The sequence below is a fragment of the Scyliorhinus canicula genome, chromosome 2, assembly GCF_902713615.1.
Source record: "Scyliorhinus canicula chromosome 2, sScyCan1.1, whole genome shotgun sequence".
Classification (NCBI taxonomy): Eukaryota; Metazoa; Chordata; class Chondrichthyes; order Carcharhiniformes; family Scyliorhinidae; genus Scyliorhinus; species Scyliorhinus canicula.
The window spans coordinates 122,979,105-123,004,629 of record NC_052147.1 but is presented as its reverse complement, the minus strand read 5'-3'; the positions used below and the strand labels follow the sequence as shown (position 1 = coordinate 123,004,629).

At 44.7% G+C, this 25,525-nt stretch overlaps 1 protein-coding gene across 3 annotated transcripts in view; it reads right to left on the bottom strand.

Annotated features, from left to right (window-relative positions):
* The window catches only part of aqr (aquarius intron-binding spliceosomal factor), a 125,476-nt gene that overhangs the window by 85,544 nt on the left and 14,407 nt on the right, over positions 1-25,525 (bottom strand). For all 3 annotated transcript variants that reach the window (XM_038786030.1, XM_038786014.1, XM_038786022.1), the window contains exons 3-7: positions 23,245-23,301; positions 22,477-22,517; positions 21,570-21,605; positions 21,327-21,447; positions 16,665-16,805 (exon numbers count right to left, since the gene is read on the bottom strand). In XM_038786030.1, coding sequence (XP_038641958.1) covers positions 16,665-16,805; positions 21,327-21,447; positions 21,570-21,605; positions 22,477-22,517; positions 23,245-23,301 — 396 coding nt within the window. The remainder of the gene's footprint in view (positions 1-16,664; positions 16,806-21,326; positions 21,448-21,569; positions 21,606-22,476; positions 22,518-23,244; positions 23,302-25,525) is intronic.

Genomic DNA, 25,525 nt, shown 5'->3' with positions numbered 1-25,525 from the left:
ATAAAGTGATGTATTTGGGTACAATCATCACGCACGGCAAACGCGAGATCGAATTCAAAAGAATTGATTCGATTGTCAAATTGCCCCTTCCCCAGAATGTTTCAGCCCTCCGGTCGTTTTTAGGACTGGTTGGTTATTGTCGGAACCACATCGACGGATTCGCGACAAAAGCCGCCCCACTCTCAGACCTCCTTAAGAAAGGAGCCCCCTGGGAATGGCTTCCGCAGCATACAGAGGCTGTGGAAGAGTTAACATAGAACATAGAACAGTACAGCACAGAACAGGCCCTTCGGCCCTCGATGTTGTGCCGAACAATGATCACCCTACTTATACCCACGTAACCCGTATACCCATAACCCAACAATCCCCCCATTAACCTTACACTAAGGGCAATTTAGCATGGCCAATCCACCTAACCCGCACATCTTTGGACTGTGGGAGGAAACCGGAGCACCCGGAGGAAACCCACGCACACACGGGGAGGACGTGCAGACTCCGCACAGACAGTGACCCAGCCGGGAATCGAACCTGGGACCCTGGAGCTGTGAAGCATTGATGCTAACCACCATGCTACCGTGAGGCCCCAAAGAAAGCCCTTAGCGCAGCACCCGCGCTACAAGTCCCAGACCAACTTTCCCCCTATGCAATAGAGGTAGCGAGCACAGATCTGACCCTCTCGGCCGTGTTACTTCAGGAACGGCACGAGCAGCTAAGACCAGTGGCTTATGCCTCCCGACTGTTAGACCCAGTTGAACAAGGATTTTCAGCCTGCGAGAGGCACCTCCTTGCAGTCTTCTGGGCAGTGCAATATTTTTCGTACATTACCGGACTCAACCTCACCACCATTTTGACCGAGCACACCCCCACACAGTTACTCCTAGACGGTCGACTGAAGGACGGTTCAGTTAGCCAGATTAGGGCAGCTAGGTGGATACTACTCTTACAAGGACGGGACATTACAGTAAAACGGACCCGCACACACACATTTTTAGCCGACAACCTCCAATACCCAGGACAGCCCCATGAATGTGAAATTGTAGCACCCTTACATAACACAGGACCCTTCATAGCAAAGACACCCCCCAGGAAGATAGGGAACCCAAAACAAAGCCCCCAACCCACAGACACGTGTGGACCACTATGGATATACGTAGACGGTTCATCCACGGTTTTAGAAGGTGAGCGTATCACAGGATGCGGCATCTATGTCGAGGACGCGCAGGGGCGCGCTCTCGAAGAGATAGCTTTAAAATTACCAGGACACTTAGGCGCGCAGGCAGCAGAGCTCGCGGCCATAGCTTATATAGTGGACCACCCCGATTCTTTCCCCAGCCCAGCGGACATATATTCGGACAGTCTATATGTCTGTAATAGTTTAACAGATTTTCTGCCCCTGTGGAGGACACGAGGTTTTGTCTCCGCAGATGGGAAACCCCTTCCATCAGCCCCTTTACTCCAACACATTTTAGAGAAAGCGAAGGACAGGACCTTCGGCATTATCAAAGTAAGAAGCCACCATAGCTCATCCCCCCCGGGAATGTAAAAGCCGACGCACTGGCTAAGGCAGGTTCCAGGCGAGGACACTTATGGACACCCCCAGCTAGCGCAGTTCAAGTCTCACAGACCAATATTAAGGATTTAGTAGAGGCACAGAAGCAAGATGAGGATCTCAGGGAGATTTTCAAAGGCAACTTTGTGCCACAGTATGACAAGTTCAGACACGCACTGACCACACATGAGGGTGTGATCATAAAGGATCAGCTTTATATGGTCCCGCAGCAGGACAGGAATGAAATGATTGCTTTGTTCCATGATGGACACGGGCATCAAGGGATCGACGCAACCACGAGGCACCTCAGGCAGCTCTGTTGGTGGCCTAACCTAAGGACAGATGTAAGTCACTACATCGAGAATTGCCTTATTTGCGCCCAGAATAACCCGGAGAGGTATTCTAAAAAGGCACAACTTCGGCATACTCGACCAGTTAATGGCCCCTGGACAAACCTCCAGATCGACTTCATAGGACCATTGCCCCCTTGTAGGAATGGCTATAAATACGTTCTGGTGGTCATCGATACCTTTACCAAATGGGTAGAGGCATTCCCCTCTAGAACGAATACAGCTAAGACAGCTGCAAAGATCCTGACCCACCACATCTTCACGAGATGGGGTTTACCCCGAAGCATTGATTCGGACCAGGGATCTCACTTCACAGGACGGGTCATGAAGAACGTCCTGACAATATTTGGCATAAAACAAAATTTTCATATTGCGTATCACCCACAGTCCAGCGGGATTGTAGAGCGCATGAATCGGACCCTAAAATCCACGCTTAGAAAAATGGTTCAAGAGAACAACTCCACATGGGATTCAGTGCTCCCATTTGCACTCATGTTCATCAGAAATACAGTTTCAACTTCCACAGGATACACACCACACACACTCATGACCGGACGCCCTATGAAAGGTACAGAATTCCTTTTAGGACTGGACATGACTAGCCCCGAAGTGACGGCCCTCACACACGAAAAGACGGTTAAAGACCTGGTTGAGACTGTGAGGTCTGCACAGATCGCAGCCGCAGTTCAGCTAGGGAAACGCCGTAAACAAAGCACAGCATTCTTTAATAAGACCGTTCACCCCACAGAATTCCAGGTTGGGCAACAGGTAATGCTATCTGTATACAACCCCAGCAGTTTTTTGGCACCAAAATATTCTGGCCCATACTCAATTTCGGATAAAATTAGCCCCTCAGTTTATAGGATAAAATATCCTAATGGTAAGACCGCGTGGTTCCATATCAACCAGTTAAAGGCATATGGAACACAGGCCAACCATGCACACCATGTCCTGCTAGACGCAGCAGAACACCTCACCCCACCCACTAGAGACACGTTTCCACCATCCCCCTCACAGACCAGTTCTTCATCGGACTCGCCCACGACTCCGCCCACTGACCATGACAGACCACGCCCCGAAACGCCCACAAGCTGCCGCAGCAGAGACAGCGATACAGACACTGACTCTGAGGACAGCCACAGCACACCACACTACAGCCCACATTGCAGCGACAATGACCCCGACTACAGTGACCCCATGGAAGTCACTTACATTAAAAACCCAGACCCACCACCCGACCCCGACTACCCCGACAATACCCATTCACTTTTGGACCCAACACTCTGGCACAGGGACAATTCGTACCGACTTGTCCGCAATGACGAACGTGACCCCCAGTCACACAATTCAAAGATATCATGCCTGATCCACACAAGGGTGTGGGATCCGGGAGAGCAGGACGACACGGTGTCTGAATCCCGATACGGCAACCCCTTTGTGACCCTGTTCACAGAGACAGAGGAAAAGTGAGGTGTCCAGATGATGTAAAATAGGAACCGCTTGAGGGAAGCGATCTCCTTTCTGATGGAACCTGCACGCATGTTTGTTTGTCAGTTTATGTTTGTTTGTTAATATGTTAAGGGTTTGATTGCAGATCTTTTCAGCTGAAAAGATTGTGACCACCTCGCACGCATGTTAGCTTGTCTGCAGATACCTCTGAGAACTTCAGTTGTATCCTCTGGTGAACCGACACGGTTCACGACTTGTTCCCTGTTTTCAGATGAAGGAGCACCTTGGCTCCTCCATTGTTTTTAGGTGCCCCTCTATTCGGCGAATAGAGGCTGCAAACCCATGGTAAACACATTCTTGCCCGTTTACTCCAGGTTACTCAGGCAGTGGACAAACGGCACTGAGGACCCGCCCTGTCTGAGAACCCACTTTGGTCAGCCAAGCTAGGGTATGGCACAGCACGCCCTACCCGGGGATCCCATTCAAATCGTACCCGTAGCGGCCCATACGCAACCCATTCGACCTTTTGTTTCCAATTTGTTTTCATTTTTCGTTAGGCAGCCCTTAGGCCGCCATCCCACATGCTATTTACATCCAGGAATATTCGGATGGTAAATGAGCAAAGCCTGCGAGACGGCTAGCAGGAGGAGAGTTGTTAGGTGTATTGTGTTCATTAAATTCGCTTTTGAAAAAAAAAATGAGGGGAGTCACAGGGTGTGACTTGGCCAGTCATTTTTAATGGGCCAATTGGAATTGAAAGACAGATACACTAACAAGTACGGATATTAAGCTGTATTGACAGATACTGTGCTTGATCCCATAGCTTTCGAAGGACGAAACAGGGATCACAGCAAGGATCGGCCATACAGGAGGAAGAAAAAAAGGAGAATGAAGAGAAGATGATGGAAGCCTACTTATTGCTTTTAAATGTTGTATTTGTTTGTGTGGAAGCAAGACACGTTTCCCCCACAACCCCCACCGTAAATGTTTCACTTACAGCAACTCCCCAGTGCTCAGCTCTGATCAGTGAGGATCAGACCTGGTGCACAAAATTTATGACATGGTACTCCATGTCATACGTGATTGAATCACTGCTAGTGATTGCGATCCTCGCCAGACTCGTACAGACCCTCAGGTTGAGGAAGTGGAAGAGGAGAGCCTCCCGTTCCTGCCCCTCAACCGTCTATGGAGTTCAATCTCCTATCTTCGGTTTCCACCAATCCCCCCAGCCCCTCAATGAATAATAAAGCACTGTGTGAATAAAATAAAATATACCCATGTATTATATTGTCCTGAACTCGACTGCCGAGTCAGGAAATGTTATGTGATGTGGTATGAATGGATGAGGTTTAGTCTGTAATGAAATGTTTAAGGTAAGATAAGGATAATTGTGATAGGTAGAGGTTCCCGGTTTGTGGTAATGCATGTCCCCTTTGACATAGCGCCAAGTAGAGATGTCAGGTAAAAAATTTTCTTCCCATAGTTTAAGGACAGAGTAGACGCTCAGGAGCTTGCCGAGGTCAGGGAACACAAAGAAGGCACCCAGATGCACTCGAGGCAACGTGCATAGGTGATCCTTCACAATATTTTGATTGTGAGGATCACAAGGAGGGAATGTAGCCACTGTAGCCACCTAAAATGGACACTGAACTAAACAAAATGGAGAATCGCTAAGACTGCAGGGAAAAACAGTTTAGCCAAGGCAGCAGCCTGCAAACACTCATTAGCATTTTGCAAGCAGCAAAACTAGTTTCTGGCCAGGTGGAAGATCTCAAACCAAAGGTGATAATGGCAGAACGCTTTACATACTAATGAGGCAGTCCAGATCTAGGCACACACAATGGCAACATTTGGGTTTGAATAAGATACTTTAAGTGGATGTCCAGACAGAGCGGCACCAGAAGTATCCACTATAGAAACCGCCCCCGCCATCAAGAGAGACCCTCACATTGGAGGAATTCAAAAGATATCGATTGGGAGCGATCCAATCGATACCTGAAGGTAAAGCCCACCCAGGAAAAGGCAAGGACATTGGGGACCCCTATAAAAGATAGACCCCCACCCATGGTCCTGTCTGTTGTTTCGTGCTCCGGCTTTGACCAAGAACTTCGAATTGTATCCTGACTCCAGCCGTTGAGCACCAGCCGCCGAACCGTAAGTGCCAATACGCCGCTCGCTACGCGAACCAGGCCCACTAGACCCCCAGTGACCAGCACGCTTTCTGAAGGTTGCAGACCAAGACCGGAACGAAGGCCTCGCTCCCTGACCTTGCCTGTTCCTGTTTAGTTAAGTATTCTGATTGCTTAGTTTAGTCATAGCTTAGTCCCTTAGCGTGTGCATGCGTATTTATTATAATTGTATAATAAATATTGATCGTTTGGAACTTACTAATCGGTGTATCGTTTTATTACTTTGAACCTGACCTTGGAATATTTGTGAGGTGTCTATACGGCATCTGGCGACTCCTGAGCTGAAAAATACATACACAGAGCCTAGTAGTGTTAAGCACACGGCCTTTAAACGGAGGCGTGTTAATACACTCCAATAAACGCGTTTTACACCCATAGCAAAACGTGCAACAGGAGCAATCGGGTGGTAGTGATGGGAGATTTTAACTTCCCCAACATCGAATGGGACTCGTGTAGTGTTGGAGGCGTAGATGGAGCAGAATTTGTAAGGAGCATCCAGGAGAGTTTTTTAGAGCAGTATGTAAATAGTCCAACTCGGGAAGGGGCCATACTGGACCTGGTATTGGGGAATGATCCCGGCCAGGTGGTTGACGTTTCAGTCGGCGATTACTTTGGGAATAGCGATCACAATGCCTTAAGTTTTAGAATACTCATGGACAAAGACGAGAGTGGTCCTAAAGGAAGAGTGCTAAATTGGGGAAAGGCCAACTATAACAAAATTCGGCAGGAGCTTGGGAATGTGGATTGGGAGCAGCTGTTTAAGGGTAAATCCTCATTTGAAATGTGTGAGTCTTTTAAGGAAAGGTTGATTAGGGTGCATGACAGACATGTTCCTGTGAAAATGAGAGATAGAAATGGCAAGATTAGGGAACCATGGATGATGGGTGGAATTGTGAGACTAGCTAAGATGAAAAAGGAAGCATACATAAGATCGAGGCGACTCAAAACTGATGAAGCTTTGGAGGAATATCGGGAAAGTAGGACAAATCTCAAACGCGCAATAAAGAGGGCTAAAAGGGGTCATGAAATATCTTTGGCTAACAGGGTTAAGGAAAATCCCAAAGCCTTTTATTCGTACATAAGGAGCAAGAGGGTAACTAGAGAAAGGATTGGCCCACTCAAAGACAAAAGAGGGAATTTATGCGTGGAGACAGAGGAAATGAGGGAGATTCTTAATGAGTATTTTGCATCGGTTTTCACCAAGGAGAGGGACATGACGGATGTTGAGGCTAGGGATGGATGTTTAAATACTCTAGGTCATGTCGGCATAAGGAAGGGGGAGGTTTTGGGTATTCTAAAAGGCATTAAGGTGGACAAGTCCCCAGGACCGGATGGGATCTATCCCAGGTTACTGAGGGAAGCGAGGGTCAAAATAGCTGCGGCCTTAACAGATATCTTTGCAGCATCCTTGAGCACGGGTGAGGTCCCGGAGGACTGGAGAATTGCTAATGTTGTCCCTTTGTTTAAGAAGGGTAGCAGGGATAATCCAGGGAATTATAGATCTGTGAGCTTGACGTCAGTGGTAGGCAAACTGTTGGAGAAGATACTGAGGGATAGGATCTATTCACATTTCGAAGAAAATAGACTTATCAGTAATAAGCAGCACGGTTTTGTGCAGGGAGGGTCATGTCTTACAAACCTAATAGAATTCTTTGAGGAAGTGACAAAGTTAATTGATATGGGAAGGGCTGTAGATGTCATATACATGGACTTCAGTAAAGCATTTGATAAAAAGTTTCCCATGGCAGGTTGATGGAAAAAGTGAAGTCGTATGGGGTTCAGGGTGTACTAGCTAGATGGATAAAGAACTGGCTGGGCAACAGGAGACAGAGAGTAGTGGTGGAAGGGAGTATCTCAAAATGGAGAAAGGTGACTAGTGGTGTTCCACAGGGATCCGTGCTCAGACCACTGCCGTTTGTGATATACATAAATGATCTGGACGAAGGTATAAGTGGTCTGATGAGCAAGTTTGCAGATGATACTAAGATTGGTGGAGTTGCAGATAGCAAGGAGGACTGTCAGAGAATACAGCAAAATATAGATAGATTGGAGAGTTGGGCAGAGAAATGGCAGATGGAGTTCAATCCAGGCAAATGCGAGGTGACGCATTTTGGAAGATCTAACTCAAGAGCAGACGATATGGTCAATGGAAGAGTCCTGGGGAAAACTGATGTACAGAGAGATCTGGGAGTCCAGGTCCATTGTACCCTGAAGGTGGCAACGCAGGTTGATAGAGTGGTCAAGAAGGCATATAGCATGCTTGCCTTCATCGGACGGGGTATTGAGTACAAGAGTCGGCAGGTCATGTTACAGTTGTATAGGACTTTGGTTAGGCCACATTTGGAATACTGCTTGCAGCTCTGGTCGCCACATTACCAGAAGGATGTGGATGCTTTAGAGAGGGTGCAGAGGAGGTTCACCAGGATGTTGCCTGGTATGGAGGGTGCTAGCTATGAAGAAAGGTTGAGTAGATTAGGATTGTTTTCGTTGGAAAGACGGAGGTTGAGGGGGGACCTGATTGAGGTCTACAAAATTATGAGGAGCATGGACAGGGTGGATAGCAACAAGCTTTTTCCAAGAGTGGGGGTGTCAATTACAAGGAGTCACGATTTCAAGGTGAGAGGAGGAAGGTTTAAGGGAGATGTGCGTGGAAAGTTTTTTACACAGAGGGTGGTGGGTGCCTGGAACGCTTTGCCAGCGGAGGTGGTAGAGGCGGGCACGATAGCATCATTTAAGATGCATCTGGACAGATATATGAACGGGTGGGGAACAGAGAGAAGTAGACCTTGGAAAATAGGTTTTAGATAAAGGATCTGGATCGGAGCAAGCTGGGAGGGCCGAATGGCCTGTTCCTGTGCTGTAATTTTCTTTGTTCTTTGTTTTTGTGAACAAGGAAAGGACCATGGAGAATTGGAATTAATCTAATATCAAGCATCTTCCAAACGTTTGATTTCAAGGGGTAAGTCATGACACAGGAGCTCAAAGCCTTGGTTGGCTCATCTTGCTCCGTGTGAGAGGTCGCTCCGTGTGGGAGGTCGGGAAAATTTCCCCTGCATGGGACCAGCATGTGTGCAGGAAGTGTCTCTAGCTACAGCTTCTGGAAGCCCGGTTTCAGAGCTGGAGCAGTGGCTGGGGACACTGTGGAGCATCCACCAGACAGAGTGTTGTGGATAGCACGTATAGAAAGGTGGTCACACTGCAAGCTCAGATTCCGCAGGCAGGAAAGGAATGGTGATCGCCAGGCAGAGCAAGAGAATCTGTTGGATTTGTTTTATTGTTACGTGTACCGAGGTACAGTGAAAAGTATTGTTCCGTGTACAATCGAGACAGATCATTCCATAGATGAAAAATAACATAGGACATAAATAAATACACATGGTAAATGCAAACGCACAGGCAACGGGTAAGCATACAGAGTGCAGTACTACTCAGTAGAGAAGATATGTGAAGAGGTCAGTTCTGTCCATAAGAATTGGGCAGGCAATGCAGGGATCTCCTGTGGCCATTTCCCTGCAAAACAGATATACCACTTTGGATACTGTTGATGGGAATGCCTCTCAGGTGAAAGCTGCAACAGCCAAATCCGTTGGACACAGTTGGTTTTGCTGCAGAGTGGAGGAGAAAAAGAGGTGGGAAAGTAATAGTTTTTGGGATTCAATTGTTCAATTGTCACAGGCATTTCTGTGGCCGCAAATGAGGCTCTAGGATGGTATATTACCTCCCTGGTGCTCAGGTCAAGGATGTCTCTGAGTGGTTGCAGGATGTTCTAGAGGGGGAGGGTGAACAGCCAGTAGTCATGGTACATGTCGGTACCCATGACATGGGTTAAAAAAAGAATGCGGTCCTAAAAGCAGACTATAGGGAGTTAACAAGAAAGTTGAGAAGTCGGACCTCAAAGATAATGATCTCAGGATTATTACTAGTGCCACGTGCTAGTCATAGAAATAGCAGAATTTATTGATGAATAATTGGCTGAAGAGACTGTGAGAGGGGGAGGGTTTCAGATTCCTGGGGCATTGGGACTGGCTCTGGGGAAGGTGAAACCAGTATAAACTGGACAGGTTACACCTGGGATTGATGTCCTTCGGGAGTATTTGCTGGAGTGTTTGGGAAGGGTTTAAACTAAAATGGCAGGGGGATGGGAACCTACACAAGGTGTCAGAGGAGGAGGAAACAAAGACAAAAACAAGATACAGAAAGAGGAATAAGAAAAATTATAGGCAGAGAAAAAAGGGTTAGATTCAAATAGGGCCACAGTGAAAAATATTGGGAGCGAGACAAGTAATATTAAAAAGACAAGGTTAAAGGCTTTGTGACTTAACACGCGGAGCATTCGCAATAAAGCGGATGAACTAATCGCGCAAACAGAAGTAAACGGGTATAATGTGATCGGGATTACGGCGATATGGCTGCAGGGTGACCAGGGATGGGAGCTGATGTCCATGGTTACTCAGTATTTCGGAAGGATAGACAAAAAAGGAAAGGCGGTGGAGTGGCAGTGCTGGTTAAAGAGGAAATTAATGCAATAGTGAGGAAGGATATTAGCTCTGATAATGTGGAATATGTATGGGTAGAGCTGAGAAACATCAAGGCCAAAAAACATTACTGGGCATCGTCTATAGACCCCAAACTGCAGTTATGTTGGGAATGGCATTAAACAGGAAATTAGAGATGTATTCGTTAAAGGAACATCTGTAATTATGGGTGATTTTAATCTGCATATAAATTGGACAAATCAAATTAGCAAAAATGCCACAGAGGAATTGCTGGACCAATACATTGAGGAACCAACTAGAGAGCAGGCCATCCTAGACTGGGTACTGTGTAATGAGAATTAAATAATTGGCAATCTAGTTATGCGAGACTCCTTGGGGATGAGCGACCATAATATGATTCTGAGACTCGGGTCCTGAATCTTAATTTTTTTTCAAAATTTAGAGCACCCAATTCATTTTTTCCAATTAAGGGGCAATTTGGCGTGGCCAATCTATCTACCCTGTACATCTTTGGGTTGTGGGGACAAAACCCACGCAAACAGGGGGAGAACATGCAAACTCCACACGGGCAGTGTGCGTGTCCAGAACCAGGGTGTGATGATTTGCATAAGCAGTTACGTAAATACTAACAGAAACGACCGCCAACCAGCAGTTGGCAGTAAAAAACCCACATGACACAGTTACCTCAGGGAGTCTGGAGATAGACGTCGTAGTGGACAGTCACATTTGTAATAGCTCTTACCGAGCTTATAATAGTGATTTGATAGTTATAGGTTTTAGTAGTTTTCATATTGTTATCTGACCCATGTTATTCTTAATCAATAAACATTCAACTGGTCACAAACTAGCACAAATTCTGTCCAGCCAAGCACCAGAACGTAACACAGGGATCACAGTCTAAGGATACGCTGTAGACCATTTAGGACAGAGATGAGGAGAAATTTCTTCAACCAGAGAGTGGACGGCCTGTGAAATTTGTTACAACAGGAAGTAGATGATGGCTGACCTGGTTTATTGTCTCAGCTCCACTTTCCTGTCTGCCCCCCATAACTCTCGACTCCCTTGTCTAACGGAAATCTGTCTAGAATAAATTTAATGACCCAGCCTCCACTGCTCTCTGGGGAAGAGAATTCCAAATACTAACAATCCTAACTTCAGTGTTAGGGTAATACGTACTGATAAATGTTGATAAACTATAGAAAGATAATGGCTGATGAAGCCCATTCCTTCAAAGAGGTTGGAAACAATTAGATCAGGTATTGTTTGAGGGAAGTAGCTTTAGGATGAACAACTGTGACTGTTTACTGAATAGGTTCCCTCTAAAAGATTAGGATTAGATAACATCATGCAGTCTTATCTATGACATACATAGATAAGACTGGTACAACAGAGGGTGGAATTTTCCCCAAATCTGTTACCATTGAAAGTAGTTGAGGCTAAAATATTGCATGTTTTCAAGAAGCAGTTCGATATAACACTTAGGACGAAAGGAACCAAAGGATATTGGGGGGAAAGCAAGATTAGGCTACTGAGTTGGATGATCAGCCATGTTCATAATGTATGGCGGAGCAGACTCGAAGGGTCAATGGCCTCCTCCTGTTCCTATTTTCTATGTTCCTCTATTTCTATCAACCCTGATGCAAATTGTTGGACAGCCTAGGCAGTTAAGAATAAATAGTTGAACCTCAGTGTCTTGGACAAGCAGGTTTTTCAATGGTTTTGAAGTTTCGTGAGCGGCATGTGTAACTTATCTTCGGATTCAAGGTGCTTGTGAAAGGAGATAAATTACAAGAATGGTGCAAGCTAACACAGGGAATTAGGAGCAGTGGGGGGCTATTTGACTCTTCGAGTCTGCTCTGCCATTCAATAAGACGATGGCTGACGTGGTCTATTGTCTCGGCTCCACTTTCCTGTCTGCCCCCCATAGCTCTCGACTCCCTTGTCTAACGGACTGACCCAGCCTCCACAGTTCTCTGGGGAAGAGAATTCCAAATACTAGCAATTCTAACTCCAGTGTTAGGGTAATACGTATTGATAAATGTTGATAAACTATAGAAAGATAATGGCTGATAAAGCCGATTCCTTCAAAGGAGGTTGGAAACAATTGGATCGGGTATTGTTTAAGAGAAGTAGCTTTAGGATGAACAACTGTTACTGTTTACATGGATAGGTTCCCTCCAAAAGATTGTCATTAGATAACATCATGCAGTTTTATCTATGACATACATGCTTGACATAGGTGAAATAGAGGACGGAATTTTCACAAAATTGCAGAGTGCTGGATCTAGCGAGAAAAGCTGCGTGAACCCTGCTGGCTTCACAGATGTCCTTTCTTGTCTAATCAAAGAGCACTGAGCTGTTGCATTAAGATCACACAACCAGCTGAAGTGCTGGGGTCTATACACATGGACAAAACCAGGATCCTGAGAATGAGGCCAGTCTTAAAGGATGCTACGATCTCAAAGTTACATTTAAGGACCCCCCCATCTGCAATCATCCCTCTCTCTCCCCACCGTACAAAAGGGGAACCCCTCCCCTCCCTAAGGAACAGGGTTACACCCTGCCAGAGTCCCCTTGACACTGCCAGGGGGCACAACCAGGGGGCATGGTCCAGCCTGGCCCCCAAGCCCTAGAGCCTCCATGCCCCCGGTGCGGTCACCATGACTGGTTTTCGCTTTTGAAAACCGCGGGGGGTGGGGGGGCTTTAATGATATTAAAATTTACGTAAAATTATGGAAATCAGTTATCAGGTTCATGCCCCATCACGTTACTGGTAGGAGGCAGGGAAGATCTCAAACCGAGATCTCACCAGTGCAAATTCCATTTTGGCCCTCTCATTAGATTTAGCGGCCATCTAGATTTGCACCCATGGTGAACAGGGTCGCAACATGCAACCATGGTGTATGAAACTGCACAGTTTTCAAAACTTCCTCAGAACTTTCAAAACCTCCAAAAGCTGGAAAGTTGCTCCTTCTGTACACAACTGGGTAGATCAAGGTTCTATGTAACAAGTACAGAAAATAATCAAGTTGGCTAATGAAATGCTCGCCTTTATATCTTGAGAGCTAGAATCCGAGGGGTACAGATTAAACTAAGTCCTGATTACACTACACCATGGGTACTTTGACTAGACCTCAGCAAGGATATTTTGCCTTGGAAGGAATACAGGGTAGATTTGTGAGATGTGTAGCCAAAATTCAAGGGTTTAAATTATGAGGAGAGAATGCACAAACAAGGGCTGTATACCCTGGAATTTGGAAGAATCTAAGTGATTTGATAAGACATTTTCAGGATATTAAGGGAAACAGTTAGAGAGAATTATTTCCACTAGTTTAAGAGTCAAGGATTGGTGGGCATGATCTAAACATTAGAACCAGCCCAAGGCAGGCCAGCAGCACGGTTCGATTCCCGTAACAGCCTCCCTGAACAGGCGCCGGAATGTAGCGACTAGGGGCTTTTCACAGTAACTTCATTGAAGCCTACTCGTGACAATAAGCGATTTTCATTTTCATAACTGAAAATAGTGGACACTTATTCACGCAAAGAGTGTAGAAGTTTGGAACTCTTTCTGCAAGCAACAACTGATGCTAAGTAAATTGTAAACTTCAAATCTGGGATTATGAGCTTCAATTGAGATTGATACATGCCAACGTACGAATTAGGAGTATGCCACTTGGCCCGTCGAGCCTGTTCTGCCATTCAGTATAAGCACGACTGACCTGATTGTAACCTCAACCCTACATTCCTGTGTATGAGGCAATGCATTTTGGGAGGACTAATAAGGCAAAGGAATATACAATGAACGGTAGGACACTAGGAAGTACAGAGGGGCCAGAGGGGCCTTTCGTGTGCATGGCCATAGATCCCTGAAGGCAGCAGGACAGATAGAAAAGACATATGGAATACTTGTCTTTATTGATGAGGCATTGAAAATTAGAGCAGGGAGGTTATGTTGGAGCAATATAAAATGCTGGTTAGGCCCCAGCTGGAGTAGTGTGTGCAGTTCTGGTCACCATCTATAGGAAGGAAGTGATTGCACTGGAGAGGGTGTAGAGGAGATTCACCAGGATGTTGCCTGGGCTGAAGTGTTTCAGCTACGAGGAACAGCTGGAAGGGCTGGGGTAGTTTTCCTTGGAGCAAAGAAGGCTGAGGGGGGGACCTAATTAAGGTATATAAAATTATGAAGGATAGGAAGGAACTTTTCCCCTTTTTGGAGGGGCCAATAACCAGGGAGCATAAATTAAGCTAAGGGGCAGGATGTTTAAAGGGAATGTGAGGAATAACCTTTTTAACCAAGAGGGTGGTTGGAATCTGGAACTCACTATCTGAAAGGATGGTAGAGGTGGGAACGCCCACAACAATTAAGACATTTAAGAACTATCTAGATGATCACTTGAAATGCCGTAGCATACAAGGATACGGCCAAGTGCTGGAAAATGGGATTAGGGTAGATAGGATCCTCAATGGTCGGGGCAGACATGATGGGCCGAAGGGCTATTTTCATGTTGCAAAACTCAATGACACCTCTGTCTAAAAGGCAACATGGTGTCACAGTGGTCAGTACTGCTGCCTCACAGCGCCAGGGACCCGGGTTCAACTCCAACCTTGGGTAACTGTGTGAAGTTTGCACTTTCTCCCAGTGTCTGCATGGGTTTCCTCCGGGTGCACTGGTTTCCTCCCAGTCCAAAAATGCGCAGATTAGGTGGATTGGGATTTCTAAAATTGCCCCTTAGTGTCCAAAGATGTGCGGGTTAGGTGGGGATACAGGATAAGGCAGGGGAGTGCGACTGGGTAGGGTGTTCTTTCAGAGGGTTGGTGCAGACTCAATGGGCCGAATGGCCTCTTTCTGCACTGTAGGGATCCTGTGGAAATGGGCAACCCCTTATTTTAAAACTGTGTCACTAGTTCTAGATTCTCCCACAAGAGGAAGACATCCACTCCACATCCACCCTGTCAAGACCTTTCAGGATCCTGGATGTTTCAATCAAGTCACCTTTTACTTTTCTAAAGTCCAGCGGATACAAGACTAACCTGTCGTGACTTTTCTCTTAAGACAACATTCTATTCCAGGTATTCGTCTAATAATCCATCGGATAACTGCTTCCAACGCATTTACATCCTTCCTTAAATAAGGAGACCAATACTGTACACAGTGCTCCAGATGTGGTCTCACCAATGCCCTATCATACATACAATTTACAGTGCAGGAGGCCATTTGGCCTATCAAGTCTCTACTGCCTCGTGGAAAGAGCAACCCTACCCAAGCCCACACCTCCACCCTATCCCCATAACCCAGTAACCCGACCCAACACTAAGGGCAATTTTGGACACAAAGGGCAATTTAGCATGGCCAACCCACCTAACCTGCACATCTTTGGACTGTGGGATGAAACCGGAGCACCCGGAGGAAACCCACGCAGACACGGGAAGAACGTGCAGACTCTGCGCAGACAGTGACCCAAGCCGGGAATCGAACCTGGAACCCTGGAGCTGTGAAGCAATTGTGCTAACCACTATGCTGCCCATAAAATGAAGCATAACCTCCCTACTTTTGTATTCAATTCTTCTCACAATAAATATTAATATTCTATTAGCTTTCCTAACTACTTACCGCATCTGCATACTAAAATTTTGCAATTCATGCACTGGGGCACACAGATCCCTCTGTATCTCAGAGCTTTGCAATATCTCACCATTTAAATAAGCTTCTTCTTTATTCCTCCGGCCAAGATGGACAATTTCACATTTGCCTACATTGTACTCCATTTATCAAATCTTTGCCCACCCACAACATATTTATATCCCTTTGTAACCTCATATCCTCTTCACAATTTATTTTCCTACCTTTGTGTCATCAGCAAAGTCAGCAAGCATACTGTTGGTCCTTTCATCCAAATCATTTAAGTAAATTGTTAAATGTTGAGGGCTCAGCACTGATCGCTATGGCACACCACTCTTGCCAACCAAAAAAGACCATTTATGCCAACTGTTTCCTGTTAGCTATCCACTCTTCTATCCATGCCTGTATGTTACCCACTACACCATAAGCTTTTATTTTCCACAATAACCTTTGATGTGGCACCTTATCAAATGTCTTCCGAAAATCTAAGTACAGTACATCCACTGGGTCCTCTTTATCCACAAAACATGACTCCTTCAAAGAACGCTAATAAATTGATTAAACATTATTTCCTTTTCACAAAACCATATTAATGCTGCCTGACAACCGTAAATTTTTCTAAGTGCCCTGCTATAACATCTCTAATAATAGCTACTTTTTGATGTCAATGGTATTACAGCATATGAGGCAAAAGCATGTTTATGGAGTTAGGTTGTAGATCAGCCATGAACGGACTGAGTGGTAAAATATTCTTGAGGGGTTAAGTGACCTCCTCATATTCCAATGTTCTTATGAATATTAGTGGTAAGTCCTGATTGAAAAAGATTATAAGTAGGTGAGTACCTGAGACTTGAATAACAACAGGAATGAGAAATGAAACGGTCTGTTCCTGTACACATTTTCTATCCATAAAGTCTGCCCTGTATATTACATTACACCATATCTCCTGCTCACTCAAAATGTGCTGTTACGAAGCAGAGGAGGAAGGAGTTTGACTGACATGATACTTACCAGGCTGTTGAAGCAGTGATCAAGAAAGACCAAGAGGACAGTCTGTTCTCGCAAAGTAAGATCCTTATTCTCCTCAGCAAGCGATGCGGTCAAAATACACTTGAAGAAATAGGGAAAGTGTTCGGGCTTCTGTGTAAATGTCTAAAGTAAAAAGGGCACAAGACATTTCCTTAGATCAAAGTAAAAATGGAATAAACCACATAAAGCAATATTTACTGCACAGAAGAATATGAACTCGAGCGTAAAACATTTTCCATCATGCTTGCAAATTAAAGAAATCTGCCCAGTAAAACTACTGTTATCAGATTTCATGGTTTTGATCATGTGCAGCTTTCAACGGTTCTGCTTGTGATGGTTACCAAAATCATTTTCAAAATTGTTATTTTCATTTTGGAGGACTAAAATTTCAGGAGCTGTATTTGCAGTTATGGAAATTTTTTCATCTTTACCTTTTGCATACGCTGCTGGGCTTCAGTTCACATGTACCAGGTTCATTTTTACATGATAATATACTACATGCATAAGTATCAGACCACCATTTATTTGTCTGGGTTGAGACAGAGAAAGTTGTCAAATGTCCTGCCACCTAATTCTGAAATTCACCCCCAGTCTTCAAAAACCATGCAGGAGAATCTAGGGAAATTAATCAAAACTGGACTATGCCTGATCATTGCATAGTGTAAGGATACTCTCAAGCTTTTGAAAATTGACACTAAATGCTGTGAGACCCAGCTTTTCAATAGTTACTTTAAGTATTCTGACATCATGGAGGACATGGTGGCACAATTGTTAGCACTGCTACTTCACAGCGCCATGGATCCGGGTTTGCTTCCGACCTTGGGTGACTGGAGTTTGTTCATTCTTCCCGTGTCTGCGTGAGTTTCCTCTGGATGCTCTGGTTTCCTCCCACAGCCCAAAGATGCGCAGGTTAGGTGGATTGGCCATGCTAAGTTGCTCTTAGGAGTCCAGGTGGGGTTACGGGAATACGATCGGGGAGTGAGCTTAGGCAGGCTCTTTCAGAAGGTCGATGCGAACTCAATGGGCCGAATAGCCTCCTTCTGCACTGTAGGGATTCTACGAATACACACAACTTGCGAAAATGTGGAGTGTCTCGATTTGACCTTTTTGTAAATCACCCAGGTATGAGAAGATTACTGTGCAGCAAATAAAAGTGATTACTGCTTCTCAATAGAAGTTGCCAGTCTGCTGCTGTCAGCTCAGTAGTGCCGTAATACACAGGCTTTTTTAAAAAAAAGTGGTCAGGAGCAATAATAAGTCCCAAGCAGGAGACTGTACTTATTTCTTTTTTAGAATCTGGGTTTTAATCTTGGAAGTTTTGTTCCCCCATATTCAGCGGAAACAAGATGGTAACATCTAATCGACGGTCACAACTGCCTGACTCAATGCCAATTTTGAAACAATGAACAGGGAATACAGGTTACAAATCCACTGGATAAAACCATGTTGAAGAAATATCATGTTCAATAGGTCAGAGGTATCTAATGTGTGCAAACAGAAACTTTTAATGTAAAGTTAACAAAATAAGAACAAATGCAGATAATGTAATTAGAAGATAAGTAACTTGATTTGAATCCATCAAATATATATATATTTTGGCTATGCAGTATTCAAGTGATTTGCACCGAATGAAAAGAGTGACAAAGTAGGGGCAGCACGGTGGCCTAGTTAGCACAACCGCCTCACGGCGCTGAGGTCCCAGGTTCGATCCCGGCTCTGGGTCACTGTCCGTGTGGAGTTTGCACATTCTCCCCGGTCTGCGTGGGTTTCGCCCCCACAACCCAAAAATGTGCAGAGTAGGTGGATTGGCCATGCTAAATTGCCCCTTAATTGGAAAAAATAATTGGGTAATCTAAAATTTAAAAAAAAGAGTGACAAAGTTGTGATTCTAAGTACTATTGCTCTAGCTACTGTGGCCATCCTTTTGGAAACACATTGGTGTGATTTTCCCACCATGTTGCGCTAGGTGTCGATCCCGCTATTCCTGGTGAATAGAAGGACAGGTCAAAAATGGGTATTGTGTTGGGCGCTGAGCTGAGCGTGATGCTTCCGACCCGATGTGGATCAAGCCCTTGCTGAGTGTGATCCAGATCAGCATATTTAAATGACTCATTAAACTTATTTAAATACACGCAGCCCGCTGAAGGCCGTGGTCTCGCGGCTCCCGGGATTCACCGCCCCCACTGGTACACCCTGAACCTAGCGCGAATTAGTACTGGTATCCAAAAACGGAAACCAGATGTGACGGCCATGCCGAGGGCTCAAAGGTAATTGGACCCCCTAGTGGCCGGGGACAAGGTAGGGCAATGCCCAAGTGCAAAGGGCACCAATAAGGGGTGGGGCCAGAGGGGGGACCATGCCCATGAAAGGGGGGTGGGGGTGAAGCAGGGTATGAATGGGTGCAAAAGGGCGGCCTGAAGGGGTGTATGTTGGTTTGGGGTGAAGCTTTAAAGGCGAGGGGACCCATCAGCGACCCCATAGCAGGCTATGGTCACTGTGTGTGTGTGTGTGTGTGTGTGTGTGTGTGGGGGGGGGGGGGATAGGTTTGAAGGTCCCGGCACCATATTTAAATACCAGTCCACCACACTCGTATCACTCTCTTCAACCCACATGCCTTCACCGGACCGTGCAGGATGCCAGCAACACAGCGGAAAAAAGTCCTCAAGAAGTCTCTTCCTCAATTCAACCACCATCCCCCCCCACAAGCCCATCACATGCAAGGTGCCCATACCCCACTTGAACCTCTACCCACCGCATCTGGAGTCTTTGTGCATTCCTTTCCAGTAAACAATGTGGTATCCCTTCGCGCTCCTTGTTTGTGAACTTTTCATGCAGCCTTGCCAGGGTTGAGCTTCCCTCCCCTCACTCTTCCTTCTACCTGCCATTGTTCATCTTTTTCATCCACCTCTTTGCCCCTGTGAGCCATAACCCTTCCGTCCCCGTCCCACATCCACTCCTGTGCAGACCTACTTCCAAATTGCCACCCTTATCTTCATTAGGCCCCACCCCTCCCCTCCTTTGCTGCGGTGCCTGCACAGTCGTGTCCAAATAGACACGGTGTATGGCACCAGGGGAGAAGGAGGCCCCTGTACTCCCCAACACTAGTACTGATCTGACTCAGTGACACAGGAGAGTCCATGGGTCCAGCACAGCACGGTGCTGTCCATGAAGACCAGCTCAGCATGAGATGGAGGCAGGAATCAATCTTTCTGGTAGAGTGGTGAACGACGCATCAAGAACAGCGCAGCACTATGGCAGAAAGTTGGTGCATCCAGTCTGAAGTCTCTAGCAATCTGCGGACCGTCTTGTGCAATCGGGTCTGACGCCGACATAAATTTCACACTGGCGTGATGCAGTGAAATGCCTGACAGAGAGCAACTGTTTTAATTTGCATTCATGAGATGCAAATGAATGCAAATGGTGTTTTCACCCCGTGCAACATGATTTTACACCAGCAGCTTTACATGTCAACAGATCTTCCATGCCTGCCCCCAACGGGTAGGTTGGGAGAACTGGGACCAATGTTTCAGCTCGCAATGACTACATCAATGTTGTCTTATGAGGAAAGATTGAACAGGTTGAGACTTTACTCACTGGAAATTAGAAGAATGAGGGGTGAACTTATCGAAGCATATCAGATCTGAAAGGTCTTAAGAGGTAGATGTTGAGAGGATGCTTCTCCTCATGGCAGAATCTGGAATTGGGGGACACCGTTTAAAAATAAGGGTTTTTCGGTTTAAGACCGGGATAAGATGGAGTTTCTTCTCTCAGAGGGTCATTAGTCTTTGGAATTCTCTCCCTCAGTGAGCAGCGGTGCCTGGACTATTCAATATATTCCAGGATGAATCCGACAGATTTTGGATTGACAAGGGTGTCATGGGTTATGGGCACAGTAAGAAGTGAATCCTGAGGAAGGAGCAGTGCTCCGAAAGCTAGTGTTTGAAACAAACATGTTGGACTTTAACCTGGTGTTGTAAGACTTCTTACTGTGCTCACCCCAGTCCAACGCCGGCATCTCCACATCATGGGTAGTGGGGTAAGACAGGGAAGTGACATTGAGGGCACATCAGATCAGTGATGATTTTATTGAATGGTGGCGCAGGCTCGAGGGGCTGAAAGGTCTACTCGTGCTCGATTCCTTATGTTCTACACTTTGGGCATGGAGTGCCATTTTGCAACTGTTCACAAGCAGGAGTTCATGGAAATCATAGGCTCAGTGTGGGATTTTACAGCCCTAACCTCATCCAATCCTGTCAAAAGTCAATGGGCGTTTGGCTGAGCCGCCATGGCAGGGCCAGAAAATAACCACCTCAGACTTGCACCTCATCATTTTGCGGCGCAGCATTCCTATGGGATGTCCTCAGGCTTCAATGTGGACATGCCGGCGTTGGACTGGGGTGAGCACAGTAAGAGGTCTTACAACACCAGGTTAAAGTCCAACATGTTTGTTTCAAACACTAGCTTTCGGAGCACTGCTCCTTGCTCAGACCACCTGAGGAAGGAGCAGTGCTCCGAAAGCCAGTGTTTGAAACAAACATGCTGGACTTTAACCTGGTGTTGTAAGACTTCTTACTGTGCTCAGGCTTCAACACCGAACAAGGAGCAATAGCGAGCTCTACAAACGGATAAACAATAGCTTCTTACCTCCCAGGCAGGAACATTTTCTCGAAATTTTTCATTCACCATACAGCAAATGGACATCAGGTAGGCATTGCTGGATACTTCTGAAGAATAGTTTGGCCAGAGATAATTCTCCAGATACTGGCTGTCATCGTTACAAGAGAATATAAAAATAAATTGAAGGCTTAACACTCATTACAATATTGTTTCATAAATCATTCTAATAATGTTTCTTTAAAAAATATCCCAAACCAGGAAAACAATTACCTGAATTCAAGCAGCATAATTTTCCTAATTGCAAACCTGAAAAGCAAAAATATTTACTGTAGGCAAATATTTATGACTGAATACCACATTAAAACGATATTGCCTTAGCCCTGCCATCAAAATTAACAGGGCGCTGCATAAAGTCTCAGGCTCAAATTCCCCAAGTACCAAAATTGACTGTGAAACATGGTGGGAATACTCACCAGAAAAAGAACTTTGTTCAGCAGTGAAATTATTTTTAAAAGCTATTGACTTCGATAAGTTTCTTTTCTTTTTGTTTGAGTAAAGTTCAGGAAAGTGAGTGGGAATTTAACTCAATGAGCCCATTGTTTTTTTCCCTCTCCAAATTCAAAAATATGATACTGAAGCTCATTTTCAAGACCAACATTTTGTATAGTTTAGACATGAGGTTTTAATTAAAAGTTTATATTTCATTGGAAAACAAATTAGATGTTTAAATTAGGCCTTTCAATACGTAAAACTGGGTTCTATGGAGATAAACATGTTCATTCTGATGTTTACATCCTTGATTATACTGAAAGGGCATGTGGTGCCTCAAATTCTTAGAGGGAGTTGCAATGCCATCACTCTCATTTCATGTTTACTTTGGAACATCTATTCGTCCCTACCCCCATCCTTCTCTATTCAACAGCAATGTAATATTTATTTCAATTTCCTATCTCCAGATCTTTTATGGAGGGAGCGAGCACTTTTTAGCAACACACAAAATTTACATGAAAAAATATTCAGGTGTCAAAAATATTCCTCCCTTGATAAGACCAAAATAATGGCCACATATGCGATGTGATGCAGCATATTTTTAGAACTCATTAATCCTTTAGTACAAGGTAGAACATAGAAGATAGCTCCATAAAAAAAGGCTGACACAGAAATGGGTGCAACTTACTTTGTCTTTACAATCTCTTTCTGATACACATCTTCAATGACCTGTTTGCAACATAGAAAGAAAATTAATAGACAATACCAGAATTAGTCAATTTATTTCCAATGCCTCAGCATGAAAACTGGTCATTTTTTTGTGTGGAGCTATGAGAAGAAAACAGATCGATCGAACAGTTCCGATGAATGTGGTGCAGCTAGATTACATTCAGAATAATGGGAAGGGACTGTACTTTAAAACTGTAGAATTCCTACAGTGCAGAAGGAAGCCATTTGGCCAATCGACTCTGCACCAACCCTCTGAAAGAGCACCCCATCTAGGCACATTTCCCAGCCCTATCTCTATAACCCCATAACCCCCACCTAATCTGCACATCCCTGGAAACTAAAGGGCAATTTAGCATGGCCAATCCACCTAATCTGTACTTCTTTGGACTGAAAGAGGAAACTAGATCACCGGAGGAAGCCCATGCAGACACGAGGAGAAAGTGCAAACTCCACACAATAATCCAAGGCTGGAATTGAATCTGGGTCCCTGGCGCTATGAGGCAACAGTGCTAGCCACTGTGCCACCCTGGTCCATCTGAATAGTCAATCTAATCTGCATAACAAACTTGAGTTCTAATAATCTCCAGTTATCCAAATCTGCAGTTGAGTCAACAAATGTGGAAACAAATCTAATATTTTGTTGGCGCCTCCACTTTTCAAACGGGTTTTCAAAAGGGTTCGGTACAGTATACATAATTTGAACGTAAGAAAACAAAGCATGATTTACCTTTGAATCAAACGTCATTTTTTTCTTTACGTGAGGTGCCCAATATCTATTTGATAGCTGAAAATATGAAAACAGATATTATAAACTTTTCCAAAATAAGGCTTCAATGGAAACTGACATGGCAAACCTGTGCAAGTCTATGCAACAACTTTGACTGACTGTATAGTCAGACAGCATATTTTTACCAGACACAACATCAATGGGTTAAAAATAGATGTACTCTCCATATTCTATTACCTGTGCCACATTTAATAAGGCTGGCCTCAGTCATTCACCCTCCGTGAAACTTTTACCTCCAATAAAATAGCATTTCTGGATGAAGTAAACATAAATGGGGAACTTGTGTTACGACACCCTGGGCCAGTGTGTGGTCAATACCAGCCCCACTTGACACGCAGTCGCAACATGGTTGAAATTAATTTTTATTTTAACATACCCGAGGTCTTCGGCTGCCCAATAACTACAGTCACCAGGCTTGTAAATTTGAACACAATTAGCTTTCTATTATTAACAGCAGCTATAATTAAGTAGGCAATACCCCAATAACTACAGTCACCAGGCTTGTAAATTTGAACACAATTAGCTTTCTATTATTAACAGCAGCTATAATTAAGTAGGCAATAAATACAACAGGTTAACAACTATATAATCTCTAACCTCCCCTGCCTTTTAACTCGTCCACCCTCTCTATATATATATATATATATTTTTTTTAAAAAAAATATAAATAGAGACAGACAGATACACGCACACTATACACACACACACACACGTAAAATAATGATGAAAGTAAAAAGATAAGAATCTTTATTTTGGATGGCTGCCTTCCAGTAATTCCTTCCTCAGTCTAGGCTTTCACATAGAATTTAGTATTTCTTTCAGCTTGTAATGGTTTTCACTGTAGACTCACAGAAATAGCAGCCAGCCAGCATATGAGAGAGCAGAGCTAGAGACTTGCTTCTTCTTTCAGGGTCTAGAAGCCTCTGCCTTTAGACAGTAGGCAGCAGAGCACAGAGAGTGCAAGCTGCGTCCACCTTGAGGGTCCAGTGGCTTCTCCTGGGTTCTCTCGGAGAAACGCCACCTGCCAGGAACCAATCGCTGTTGGCTGTCAGGACAGAATACTGTCCCTGGTCAATCCATTGGCCACCAGCCAACCAATTGAAATGAACCCCTCCAATCTCCAGGGCACCATAAAGGCTGGGTTCTTCTGCCCAAATGGGCAAAACCTTATAACACACTACTATTTAACACTTTGAGTACTTTACTTCCTCTGCTTGACGAAAAGTTATGTCTCCAGTAAGATCATGAACCAAAAATGATAAATATAAAATGACAAATAGGAAGTAATGGAATCAACAGGAATAGCTGTTACAATTGATATTTAAGTGTTAAATATAATGTTGTATTCCATGTCACATAAACTGGCACATAATTTGTGTGATCAGAGAATCTTTACAATAGAGGTGGTCATCCGGTCCATCGATTCTGCACTGACTCTCAGAAAGAGCATTATATCTAATCCCACTCCCCTGTCTTATCCCTATACACTTGCACATTATTTTGCTTTTAATAGTAATTGAATTCCCTTTTGAATATCTCCGCCACCCTCCCAGGAAATTCTTTCCAGACTCCAACCACCTTGTGGGTGAAATTTATTTTCCTCGTGTCACTTTTACTCCTTTTGCCAATTATTTTGAATCTGTGCCCTCCAGCTCTTGATGCACTCTCAAGTGGGAACAGTTTCTCATTATTTACACTGCTCGTACCTGTCAAAATCGTGAATACCTCTATTGAGTCTTCTATCAGCCTTCTTTTCTCCAAGGAAAACATTCCCAACGTCTCCAATCTATCCTCAAGCTAAAGTTATTCTGTACTCCCTCCATCCTTCCTCAGGTACAGCACTCAGACTGGATGCAATAATTCAGATAAGGCCTAACTAGTGTCTTATACATATTCAATATGAACTCAATAGTACAATGGAACATTACAGTGCAGTACAGGCCCTTCGGCCCTCGACATTGCGCTGACCTGTGAAACCAATCTAAAGCCCATCTACACTATTTAATTATCATCCATATGTTTATCCAATGACCATTTAAACGCCCTTAATATTGACAAATCCACTACTGTTGCAGGCAGGGCATTCCACGCCCTTACTACTCTCTGAGTAAAGAACCTACCTCTGACATCTGTCCTATATCTATCTCCCCTCAATTTAAAGCTATGTCCCCTCATGCTAGCCATCACCATCCAAGGAAAAAGGCTCTCACTGTCCACCTAT